At 52.1% G+C, this 12,106-nt stretch overlaps 1 protein-coding gene across 1 annotated transcript in view; it reads left to right on the forward strand.

Moving 5' to 3' along the window:
• The window catches only part of CORO1A (coronin 1A), a 32,869-nt gene extending 23,565 nt beyond the window's left edge, over window positions 1-9,304 (forward strand). The window contains exons 6-11 of the mRNA XM_089684164.1: window positions 1,379-1,498; window positions 3,594-3,698; window positions 5,374-5,519; window positions 5,679-5,736; window positions 5,811-6,026; window positions 8,452-9,304. Of these exons, the coding sequence (XP_089540290.1) occupies window positions 1,379-1,498; window positions 3,594-3,698; window positions 5,374-5,519; window positions 5,679-5,736; window positions 5,811-6,026; window positions 8,452-8,550 (744 nt within the window). The 3' untranslated portion in view covers window positions 8,551-9,304. The remainder of the gene's footprint in view (window positions 1-1,378; window positions 1,499-3,593; window positions 3,699-5,373; window positions 5,520-5,678; window positions 5,737-5,810; window positions 6,027-8,451) is intronic.
• Window positions 9,305-12,106: the final 2,802 nt, after the last annotated feature.

Raw genomic sequence — 12,106 nt, forward strand, 5'->3', positions numbered from 1 at the left:
CCAGAGCTATGAAGAAGCTTCGAGTGGCATGCCCCCTTCTCCAGAGCTATGAAGAAGCTTCGGGGGGCATGTCCCCTTCTCCAGAGCTATGAAGAAGCTTCGAGGGGCATGTCCCCTTCTCCAGAGCTATGAAGAAGCTTCGGGGGGCATGCCCCCTTCTCCAGAGCTATGAAGAAGCTTCGGGGGGCATGTTCCCTTCTCCAGAGCTATGAAGAAGCTTCGGGGGGCATGTCCCCTTCTCCAGAGCTATGAAGAAGCTTCGAGTGGCATGTCCCCTTCTCCAGAGCTATGAAGAAGCTTCGAGTGGCATGTCCCCTTCTCCAGAGCTATGAAGAAGCTTCGAGTGGCATGTCCCCTTCTCCAGAGGCAGTGGGCTGTCATACTGTGTATAACGCCCACATGGGTGACTCTGTAGTCACATGGGTGGCTCTGATGTGATAGGGAGGAAATACTCAGCATAGAAACTCGCTGAAAACTGAGCATGTGCAGAGCTGCCACCACTGCTCTGCAAAATCACCAACTGTACTGGGGACATGAACAGGAGAGGAAGACAAAGAACAGCAGGATCAACCAGGTTATTTGCAGAATTCAGAAAACAAATCTCAGAGTGGCAGGGGGGGGGGGGGGTGACTGCTCAGATTAGCACTTTTCTTTGAGCTATTGAGGTCTGCAAACCTTTTTTTCAACAGCATGGCCATGGTAAGAGTGGTAGACATGAGCCTACAGCCCCACCTAGTGGCCCAAAAAGAAAAGAAAATATAATTTACAACAAAGAAAAGAAATAAAAGATACTTTTCTTTTTTGTTTTTAGAAGGGGATGTCCGCAACCAAAGCTACCAGCCCGTCTCTTTCCTGGCTGGAGGACATCCAGCATCAACTAGCTCTTTCCTTCCCATCCTATCCCTGACCCCGCCCCTTTCATTCATTGGATTTCAGTTCTTTCAATCAGGAAGGCCCAGCAGCACATGTGGCCGTTACCTAGGGTGGTCTGTATCAAATGCCTGCCTAGGAACACCCACTCCTCCAGACTGATTCCCACTCACCGAGGCATTTTGATATTTGCAAAACTCATCCCACTGCTTCCATCAGGGCTGAGGGTTCTGGAAAGGAGAACTGGGGCAGAGTGCTGTGATGTTTTAAAGAAGCTATGTACAGCACCCCGCTGGCCCCTCCCACCAGTCATGTTCTGCTTGCATAGAGAAGCACAGAGAACCAGTGATGATATCACTGAGACTAAAATAGGGTATGTAATGGAAACGAAAAAAAAATTGAAGATGAGGGGGGAGGCAGGAACCAAGGGAAAAAACAAGCTAATTAAGTTTCTGCTTTAAGTTGCCTAGAAGAGGCTCATGTCCCCGTATTGTGTTTGTCTCTGCAGGAGAAGGATAAGCCCCATGAGGGCAGCAGACCGGTCCGGGCCATCTTTGTGGCCGATGATAAAATCCTGACCACTGGATTCAGCCGGATGAGCGAGAGGCAGGTGGCCTTATGGGACACGGTAAGTGGACACATGTATATGACAAGACCGCCCCCTCTGATTATGGCAGTTCTTGGCTGTGTTCTTAAAGGATAAATTCACCTTTTAGACAAAAATAATAAATGCACAATTTTGTTTGCAGGTAAAATAATGTGCAATTATTATTTTTGTCCGCAGGAGCCTGGAGAACATTGCACCAGTGGTTAGTAGATTACTGATGCTATGCAGGTCTTCTGCAGATCTGTCAGAATATCTGCTTGCCGTACGAGATGTAGGGGATGTATGGGGTGTACGGGACGTATGGGATGAACAGAGTGTATGGGACATATGGGATGTAGGGGGTGTATAGGGTATACGGGACGTATGGGATGAACAGAGTGTATGGGACATATGGGATGTAGGGGGTGTACGGGATGTATGGTGTGTACAGGATGTATGGAATGTACAAGGTGCACGAAATGTATGGGGTGTACGGGATATATGGAATGTATGGGGTGTAGGGGATGTACAGGGTGTAGTATGTGGTGTACGGGGTTGTATGAGGTATACGGAATGTACAGGGTGTACGAAATGTATGGGATGTACGGGGTGTAGGGGATGTATGGGGTGTAGGGGTTGTATGGAGTGTACGGGGTATATGGGATGTACGCGTGTAGGGGACGTATGGGGTGTAGGGATTGTAAGGGATGTACGCGTGTAGGGGATGTACGGGGTGTAGGGGATGTACGGGGTATAGGAGTTGTAGGGGATGTATGCGTGTAGGGGATGTATGGGGTGTAGAGGATGTATGGGGTGTACGGGGTTGTATGAGGTATACAGAATGTACGGGGTGTACGAAATGTATGGGATGTACGGGGTGTAGGGGATGTATGGGGTGTAGGGGTTGTAGGGTATGTACGGGGTATATGGGATGTAGGGGGTGTAAGGGAGGTAAGGGGTGTACGAGGTATAGGGGTTGTAAGGGATGTACGGAGTGTAGGGGATGTACGGGGTGTAGGGGATGTACGGGGTGTAGGGAATGTACGGGATGTACGGGGTGTAGGGGATGTACGGAGTGTAGGGGATGTACGGAGTGTAGGGGATGTACGGAGTGTAGGGGATGTACGGGGTGTACGGGGTGTACGGTCAAGCAGATATACTGGCAGGAAGCTTCAATGAACTACCATAGTGCCATGGTAATTCATTGAAAACTACAAGCTCACAGCCACTAAGGCTGTCAGGACTCGCAGTTAATTGATAAATGACGCACCTGTGTGGGCGGAGCCCCTGACGGCTGCGCTGTTTTCAAATCCAACAGATAGTACGGGGAGACTTCTCCCCGTACTATCTGTCAGAGGGAGGGGTCGATGGGCGGCGGCTGCAGCTATGGGAACATGGTACATGTTCCACCCTGGTACATGTTCCCAAAGGTGAGCTTATCCTTCAGTCACTAAGTCGCCGGTCACACCACTGCGATTTACAGTCGTGCGATTTCTGAAGACTGTATTGCGACCTGTGTATGTGAAATTGCTTAAACTGCAGAAAAAGTCACGCAAGAACTACTTTAGAAATGTCGCTGCAGCAAATCGCGCAGATTAAGACGCCAACATTCACATTCATTAGATGCGATTTCAATCCAGTATGACCGGGCGCTAAGTGCCTGACACGGATCAGCCCGCGCTGCGTCCTCCGACCCTGTGACTTGCGACAAAGGTAGAGCGTACAGTCTGATCACTGGTTGGGAGGAGACTGAGGAAGGCTCGGCTCACACCTCTGCAGGCGATTGCTGCCGCGGGATCCACACCTGTTCCTGCAGCCGCAACCATCCACACAGTGGAACACGGGAGGTGCATGCGGGTGCCATTAATGCCGCCCACGCTGGGAACTGCACTGTAATGACATTTCCCGTGCGGACTGCGATTCCAAAAATGGCGCAGGGACCTTTTCCCTGCATTTCAGGAGGCACAGCAGCCTATTCAGATGAATGTTCTGCCGTGTCCACGCAAACCGCGACCTGCAGAGCCGCACACACGTGAATCTAGGTGAAGTGCTCCCTCCCGCCTGCAGCAGACTGATGATATCTCATCCTAGGAGAGGTTTTGTGACCTTCCCATAACCTAAATCCCTCTCCTTACAGAAGTCCCTGGACGAGCCGCTGACCCTGCAGGAGCTGGACACAAGCAGTGGGGTCCTCATCCCGTTCTTCGACCCCGACACCAACATCGTCTACCTGTGCGGCAAGGTAAATGACCTGGGAGGAAAACTCCACCTTTAACCCCTCACCCTCCGGAGGATTCACCACCCCCCTTCCTAACCAGGCCATTTTTTTGCGATTCAGCACTGCACTACTTTAACTGACAATTGCGCAGTCATGCAATGCTGCACCCGAATGAAATTTAAGCCCTTTTTGCCCCGCGAATTGACGGCGGTTGGCACGAACAGGGTGCGATTGTGATGCAGTGTGGAATTCGCACAGAAAAAGCTGAGCTGCTGGGAAGACTCCGCAGGGTGACCTGAGCTGCTGGGAGGAGGGAGCAGGGTGAACTGAGCTGCTGGGAGGAGGGAGCAGGGTGAACTGAGCTGCTGGGAGGAGGGAGCAGGGTGAACTGAGCTGCTGGGAGGAGGGAACAGGTTGAACGGAGCTGCTGGGAGGAGGGAACAGGTTGAACGGAGCTGCTGGGAGGAGGGAACAGGGTGAACTGAGCTGCTGGGAGGAGGGAACAGGGTGAACTGAGCTGCTGGGAGCAGGGTGAACTGAGTTGCAGAGAGGAGGGAGCAGGGTGAACTGAGCTGCAGAGAGGAGGGAGCAGGGTGAACTGAGCTGCAGAGAGGAGGGAGCAAGGTGAACTGAGCTGCTGGGAGGAAGGAGCAGAGTGAACTGAGCTGCTGGGAGGAGGGAGCATGGTAAACTGAGCTGCTGGGAGGAGGGAGCAGGGTAAACTGAGCTGCTGGGAGGAGGGAGCAGGGTAAACTGAGCTGCTGGGAGGAGGGAGCAGGGTAAACTGAGCTGCTGGGAGGAGGGAGCAGGGTGAACTGAGCTGCTGGGAGGAGGGAGCAGGGTGAACTGAGCTGCTGGGAGGAGGGAGCAGGGTGAACTGAGTTGCTGGGAGGAGGGAGCAGGGTGAACTGAGCTGCTGGGAGGAGGGAGCAGGGTGAACTGAGCTGCTGGGAGGAGGGAACAGGTTGAACGGAGCTGCAGAGAGGAGGGAGCAGGGTGAACTGAGCTGCAGAGAGGAGGGAGCAGGGTGAACTGAGCTGCTGGGAGGAGGGAGCAGGGTAAACTGAGCTGCTGGGAGGAGGGAGCAGGGTAAACTGAGCTGCTGGGAGGAGGGAGCAGGATGAACTGAGCTGCAGAGAGGAGGGAGCAGGGTGAACTGAGCTGCAGAGAGGAGGGAGCAGGGTGAACTGAGCTGCAGAGAGGAGGGAGCAGGGTGAACTGAGCTGCTGGGAGGAAGGAGCAGGGTGAACTGAGCTGCTGGGAGGGGGGGAGCAGGGTGAACTGAGCTGCTGGGAGGGGAGGAGCAGGGTGAACTGAGCTGCTGGGAGTAGGGAACAGGGTGAACTGAGCTGCTGGGAGGAGGGAACAAGGTGAACTAAGCATGAGCGTGAACCCAGGCTCAAGGTCTTCCAAGGTGTTAAAATTCCCATAATGCAGCTTCAGTACCCGTCAGCCATTGACACGCTCGATGCCAGAGACAGGTTGTACAATACTAATGGAGGGAAGCGGGGGGACGGGACGGATGCATGGATGTCGCATCGTAAAACGTGTGTGGATAGATGACAGAGGAAGGCAATTCAATCAGAGAAAGGAGTCCTAATGACTGTTGAGGGTTATATTGTCGGTAGGGAGTGATTGGTTACTTATTGGGGGGGGTGTATAGCCCACTACATTGTATAACATTTCCTTCTACTCACAGGGGGACAGCAGTATCCGCTATTTCGAGGTGACGGACGAGGCTCCGTACGTTCATTACCTGTCGGTGTACAGCAGCAAAGAGTCCCAGCGGGGGCAGGGCTATATGCCCAAGAGGGGCCTGGAAGTCAACAAGTGCGAGGTTGCCAGGTCAGAAAACTTGTATCTCTGTTACCCCAGCGAAACAATCAGGTCCTCCCACTACCTGTCAGCAGGTTGTACAATCTGGTTGTAATGTGTATGGTCAGCTTATGGACGTTCAGCCAGGCAAACTACAGCTGGATCTTTTTTTTTTTTTTTTCTTTTCAGGTTTTACAAGTTGCATGAGAGGAAGTGTGAGCCGATCGGCATGACTGTGCCCAGGAAGGTAAGAGCGGCCCCCACTATGGGATGGGGAGGAGCCATGCAGTCATCATGTGACCAGCGATGTCTCTCTTGCAGTCGGACCTCTTTCAGGAGGACCTGTACCCAGACACTGCGGGCCCGGATCCGGCTCTCACCGCGGAGGAATGGTTGTCGGGGAAGAACGCCGAGCCCCTGCTCATCTCACTGAAGGACGGATACACTCCCAGCAAAAGCAGAGAGCTCAAAGTCACCAAAAATATCCTCAGCACCCGCCTACCCAAACGCAGCCAGTCATCCGATGGAGGCAATGTGGTAAGTGATGACATGGGCCCCTGGGAAGACTCCGCAGGGTGAGCTGAGCTGCTGGGAGGGGGGAGCAGGGTGAAATGAGCTGCTGGGAGGAGGGAGCAGGGTGAACCGAGCTGCTGGGAGGAGACAGCCGGGTGAACTGAGCAGCTGGGAGGGGGGAGCAGGGTGAAATGAGCTGCTGGGAGGAGGGAGCAGGGTGAACCGAGCTGCTGGGAGGAGACAGCAGGGTGAACTGAGCTGTTGGGAGGAGACAGCCGGGTGAACTGAGCAGCTGGGAGGGGGGAGCAGGGTGAAATGAGCTGCTTGGAGGGGGGAGCAGGGTGAACTGAGCTGCTGGGAGGAGACAGCAGGGCAAACTGAGCTGCTGGGAGGGGGGAGCAGGGTGAAATGAGCTGCTTGGAGGGGGGAGCAGGGTGAAATGAGCTGCTTGGAGGGGGGAGCAGGGTGAACTGAGCTGCTGGGAGGAGGGAGCAGGGTGAACTGAGCTGCTGGGAGGGGGGAGCAGGGTGAACTGAGCTGCTGGGAGGGGGGAGCAGGGTGAACTGAGCTACTGGGAGGAGGGAGCAGGGTGAACTGAGCTGCTGGGAGGAGGAAGCAAGGTGAACTGAGCTGCTGGGAGGGGGGAGCAGGGTAAACTGAGCTGCTGGGAGGAGAGAGCAGGATGAACTGAGTTGCTGGGAGGGGGGGAGCAGGGTGAACTGAGCTCCTGGGAGGAGAGAGCAGGGTGAACTGAGCTGCTGGGAGGGGGGAGCAGGGTGAACTGAGCTGCTGGGAGGGGGGAGCAGGGTGAACTGAGCTCCTGGGAGGAGAGAGCAGGGTGAACTGAGTTGCTGGGAGGAGGAAGCAAGGTGAACTGAGCTCCTGGGAGGAGAGAGCAGGGTGAACTGAGCTGCTGGGAGGGGGGAGCAGGGTGAACTGAGCTGCTGGGAGGGGGGAGCAGGGTGAACTGAGCTGCTGGGAGGGGGGAGCAGGGTGAACTGAGCTGCTGGGAGGGGGGAGCAGGGTGAACTGAGCTGCTGGGAGGGGGGAGCAAGGTAAACTGAGCTGCTGGTCGCTGCTGGGAGGGGGAGCACAGGGGCTGAGCTGCTGCTGGGAGGGGGAGCACAGGGGCTGAGCTGCTGAGAGCGGGAGCACAGGGGCTGAGCTGCTGAGAGGGCGAGCACAGGGGCTGAGCTGCTGAGAGGGCGAGCACAGGGGCTGAGCTGCTGAGAGGGCGAGCACAGGGGCTGAGCTGCTGAGAGGGCGAGCACAGGGGCTGAGCTGCTGCTGGGAGGGGATGCACAGGGGCTGAGTTGCTGAGAGGGGGAGCACAGGGGCTGAGCTGCTGAGAGGGGGAGCACAGGGGCTGAGCTGCTGAGAGGGGGAGCACAGGGGCTGAGCTGCTGAGAGGGGGAGCACAGGGGCTGAGCTGCTGAGAGGGGGAGCACAGGGGCTGAGCTGCTGAGAGGGGGAGCACAGGGGCTGAGCTGCTGAGTGGCTGCTGGGAGGGGTAGCATAGGGGCTGAGCTGCTGAGTCACTGTTGGGAAGGGGAGCACAGTTGCTGAGCTGCTGAGTCACTGTTGGGAGGGGGAGCACAGGGGCTGAGTCACTGCTGGGAGGGGGAGCACAGGGGCTGAGTCACTGCTGGGAGGGGGCGCACAGGGGCTGAGTCACTGCTGGGAGGGGGCGCACAGGGGCTGAGTCACTGCTGGGAGGGGGCGCACAGGGGCTGAGTCACTGCTGGGAGGGGGAGCACAGTGGCTGAGCTGCTGAGTCACTGTTGGGAGGGGGAGCACAGGGGCTGAGCTGCTGAGTCACTGCTGGGAGGGGGAGCTCAGGGGCTGAGCTGCTGAGTCACTGCTGGGAGGGGGAGCACAGGGGCTGAGCTGCTGAGTCACTGCTGGGAGGGGGAGCACAGGAGCTGAGTCACTGTTGGGAGGGGGAGCACAGGAGCTAAGCTGCTGAGTCACTGCTGGGAGGGGGAGCACAGGAGCTGAGTTACTGTTGGGAGGGGGAGCACAGGGGCTGAGCTGCTGAGTCACTGCTGGGAGGGGGAGCACAGGAGCTGAGTCACTGTTGGGAGGGAGACCACAGGAGCTGAGCTGCTGAGTCACTGTTGGGAGGGAGACCACAGGAGCTGAGCTGCTGAGTCACTGCTGGGAGGGGGCGCACAGGGGCTGAGTCACTGCTGGGAGGGGGCGCACAGGGGCTGAGTCACTGCTGGTAGGGGGCGCACAGGGGCTGAGTCACTGCTGGGAGGGGGAGCACAGTGGCTGAGCTGCTGAGTCACTGTTGGGAGGGAGACCACAGGAGCTGAGCTGCTGAGTCACTGCTGGGAGGGGGATCCAAGCTGTTGAGACTGACTTGGAACAACTTTCCTGCCTCTGCTGTCCATTTGAACGCGGCACGCTAGTTTGGAGAATAATTCAGAATTTCTCTTTCTATCAGGACTGCACCCTGGAGCAGCTCTTAAAGGATATAAAACAACTGAAGGCGACCGTGGCTGAACAAGAGAAGAGGATCGCACAGCTGGAAGACGCCAAATAGCTACAGACCACATCATCCACCCCCACCCACCCCATCATTGGCAGGACAACACTGTCAATGCCATTCATCAGAGCGCCTGAAATAAAAACTGCCTGTATTGCATAACTCAGTGTTTTTCTTTCGTTTTCTAAAGTGCGCTGGAAGAATTTCATTGGCTACTATGGGCAATGAATACTTTAAAATACTGATAACGGAGTCCTTTCCTCTTTAATTGGGCCTGTATGCGTCTGGCATGAAAATGTTGTCCCTGCAGCAACCTGGATTACAGCTGGACCCAAAACATAAATACATCTTAACCAGTTGCTGTTTGGCAATACAGACAGTTTCTATTTCATGAACTTTGATAAATAAAGCCCTTTGTGGGCCTCTCCCTCGTGTGGTTATCGGGGGCCCTAGCAATGTACTGGGAAATAAGGGGGAGGGGGTGCAGGAAGCCCCTTTGAAGTGGAACTCCTACAAAGTCCTATGTTTTAGACCTGGATAGACTGGGGAAGGGTTTGATTGCCTGTTGGGTTTTTATTGCCGGATTGGGATAAGATGGAGGAATGACAAGAATAAAAACCCTTCCCCTGGCTGGAGCTCCACTTTAAATGCGGATTTCCCCCACAGCTCTGATTGGGTGTGTCCATCATGGTGTAAATACTCCGCTGTCCAGAATCTGGTGGTGCCCACCGGACGATCCCACGTCTGCTCTGTATCTGAGATGGAAAATTCATAACCTTGTGCAAACTGAATAAAATGTTTTTACTTTGAATAGTAAATCCAGATCTGTAGGGGAAGATCACATGATGAACAGGCCGGATCACTGAGAATGGCAGTTCGTTACCACCACAACATACCGTCCTGTGTTTAACCCCGTGCTACCACCCCTTTTAGGGGGTTCTGATCAAAGGGAGGCGGAGCTCCAGATTATGTGACCATTGTGATTGGCTATCGTAGGATTGTGGGCCCCTCCCACAGTAAACAGCGGCCAGGAACTGTCGCTGACAGCTTGGTTGGAGTGCTGGGAGCATGCTCTCTGCACAGAACATCCATTGACACAGATGTGCTGCAAACGGGCGTTGAAGTCATTGTAAAGGAAATTGAAAATTGTATCAAATACTTACCAGAATTCCTTTCCTGGCACCAATCCGTGGCAGCGTACATGGACAATGAGCCACGGTTGGTTTGTATGTAGCCAGAAACACCATCCCTGGACACAATGGGGTCGACTTACTAAAACTGGAGCAGTCAGGATTAGGTGCAGCTCTGCGTGGCGGCCAATCAGCTTGTTCTATTAAGTTTTGACAATAAAATCTGGAAGCTGATTGGTTCCTTCCTATGCAGAACTGCACCAGATTTTGCATGCTCTGGTTTTAGTAGATGACCCCCAAAGTTTCTGTCAGATGCCCTAGCTGCTCGGAGGAGCGGTTACATGAACAGTGGTGGTGCTGCCCATTGGTTTGTATAGGGTACCAATCTGTCCACACAATGTATGTATAGGGATGGCCTCCCGTCTGTGTGAATGGCTCCTTTAGTAAAAGATCAAATCAGAAATCAAAAAAAAAAAAAAAAAAAGTGTCGATTTTTCCATAAGCGCTCACATTTTCGGGGCAACTTTGATCCCATCTCTTTGCTGTAGATCAAACCTGCCACTTCAAGTTCAACCAATCACGGTGTTATGGAAATAATATAAACTTTGGTAAATTATATTAATAGCAGATCAATATATTCCAAAGCCTACATCATCGCGCCTTCAGAATGTAGTACTGAGAAAGAATAAATTCTTTGAAATAGGAGCTGCTATTATACAGCAATAACCCAGAGGTATAGATCAAATATGTGAAAATAAATATAACCACAATAATAGCGCTCACAAAATAGAAGGAATTAAATAAAATAAAAAATAATTATAATACTATTCATACACCACCAAAAACAATAAAATGTGTGGAAAACAAAACAAATTTAAATAATAGATCCTCACTGAAGTCCATTCAATAAAGTCCACATAAAGCATATATGATCTTCAATCAAATGAAGTTATGGAACCTTTAACTTTTCTTTCACCAATAGATATTCCAGTGCTCAACACCCCATCGAAGTGAAAACTCACCAGATCCCAGTATCTTGTTGAGCACTGTTAAAAAAGTTAAAGATTCCATTACTTCATTTGATTGAAGATCATATATGCTTTATGTGGACTTTATTGAATGGACTTCAGTGAGGATCTATTATTTAAATTTATTTAAATTTGTTTTGTTTTCCACACATTTTATTGTTTTTGGTGGTGCATGAATAGTATTAATATTATCATTATTATTTATTTTATTTATTTAATTAGTTATATTTTGTGAGTGCTATTGTTGTGGTTATATTTATTTTCATATAATTGATATAAATCATGGTGTTATGCCCTCATGGGCAGGAGAGATCAAGAGTTTTCTTGCTTTTCAATAATGGTGTTAGGTCCTCGTGGGCGGGACAGACTAGAAGTCTTCTGGCCAGTCAAACATCACATCTTTTTGATGTAGATCAAACCTGCCACTTCAAGTTCAACCAATCATGGTGTTATGCCCTCATGGGCAGGACACATCAAGAGTTTTCTGGCCTATCCATAATGGTGTTAGGTCCTCGTGGGCAGGACACATCAAGAGTTTTCTGGCCTTTCAATAATGGTGTTAGGTCCTCGTGGGCGGGACAGACTAGAAGTCTTCTGGCCTGTCAATCATGCATTAGGTCCTCAGGGGCCAGACTGACCAGGAGTATTCTAGCCTGTCAAACATGGTATAGGGCTGGTCTCTCTGCTGGCAGCCGTCTGTGTGAATGGTTCCTTTATTAAAAGATGAAATCAAAAACAAATTTGTCAATTTTGCCATAACCGGTCACATTTTCGGGGCAACTTTGATCCCATCTCTTTGCTGTAGATCAAACCTGCCACTTCAAATTCAACCAATCACGGTGTTATCCCCTCCTGGGCAGGACAGATCCAAGAGTTTTCTAGCCTTATCAATAATGGTGTTAGGTCCTCGTGGGCGGTACAGACTAGAAGCCTTCTGGCCTGTCAATCATGCATTAGGTCCTCAGGGGCCAGACTGACCAGGAGTCTTCTGGCCTGTCAAACATCCCATCTTTTTGCTGTAGATCAAACCTGCCACTTCAAGTTCAACCAATCATGGTGTTATGCCCTCATGGGCAGGACACATCAGGAGTCTTCTGGCCTGTCAAACATGGTATAGGGCTGGTCTCTCTGCTGGCAGCCGTCTGTGTGAATGGTTCCTTTACTAAAAGATCAAATCAGAAATCAAAAACAAATTTGTCAATTTTGCCATAACTGGTCACATTTTCAGGGCAACTTTGATCCCATCTCTTTGCTGTAGATCAAATCTGCCACTTCAAGTTCAACCAATCATGGTGTTATGCCCTCATGGGCAAGACAGATCCAAGAGTTTTCTGGCCTATCAATAATGGTGTTATGCCCTCATGGGCAGGACACATCAAGAGTTTTCTGGCCTATCAGTAATGGTGTTAGGTCCTCGTGGGCAGGACACATCAAGAGTTTTCTGGCATATCAGTA

Source organism: Staurois parvus, unplaced genomic scaffold (genome assembly GCF_062004578.1).
Source record: "Staurois parvus isolate SC_StPar_1 unplaced genomic scaffold, SC_StPar_1.0 ptg000338l, whole genome shotgun sequence".
Taxonomy (NCBI): Eukaryota; Metazoa; Chordata; class Amphibia; order Anura; family Ranidae; genus Staurois; species Staurois parvus.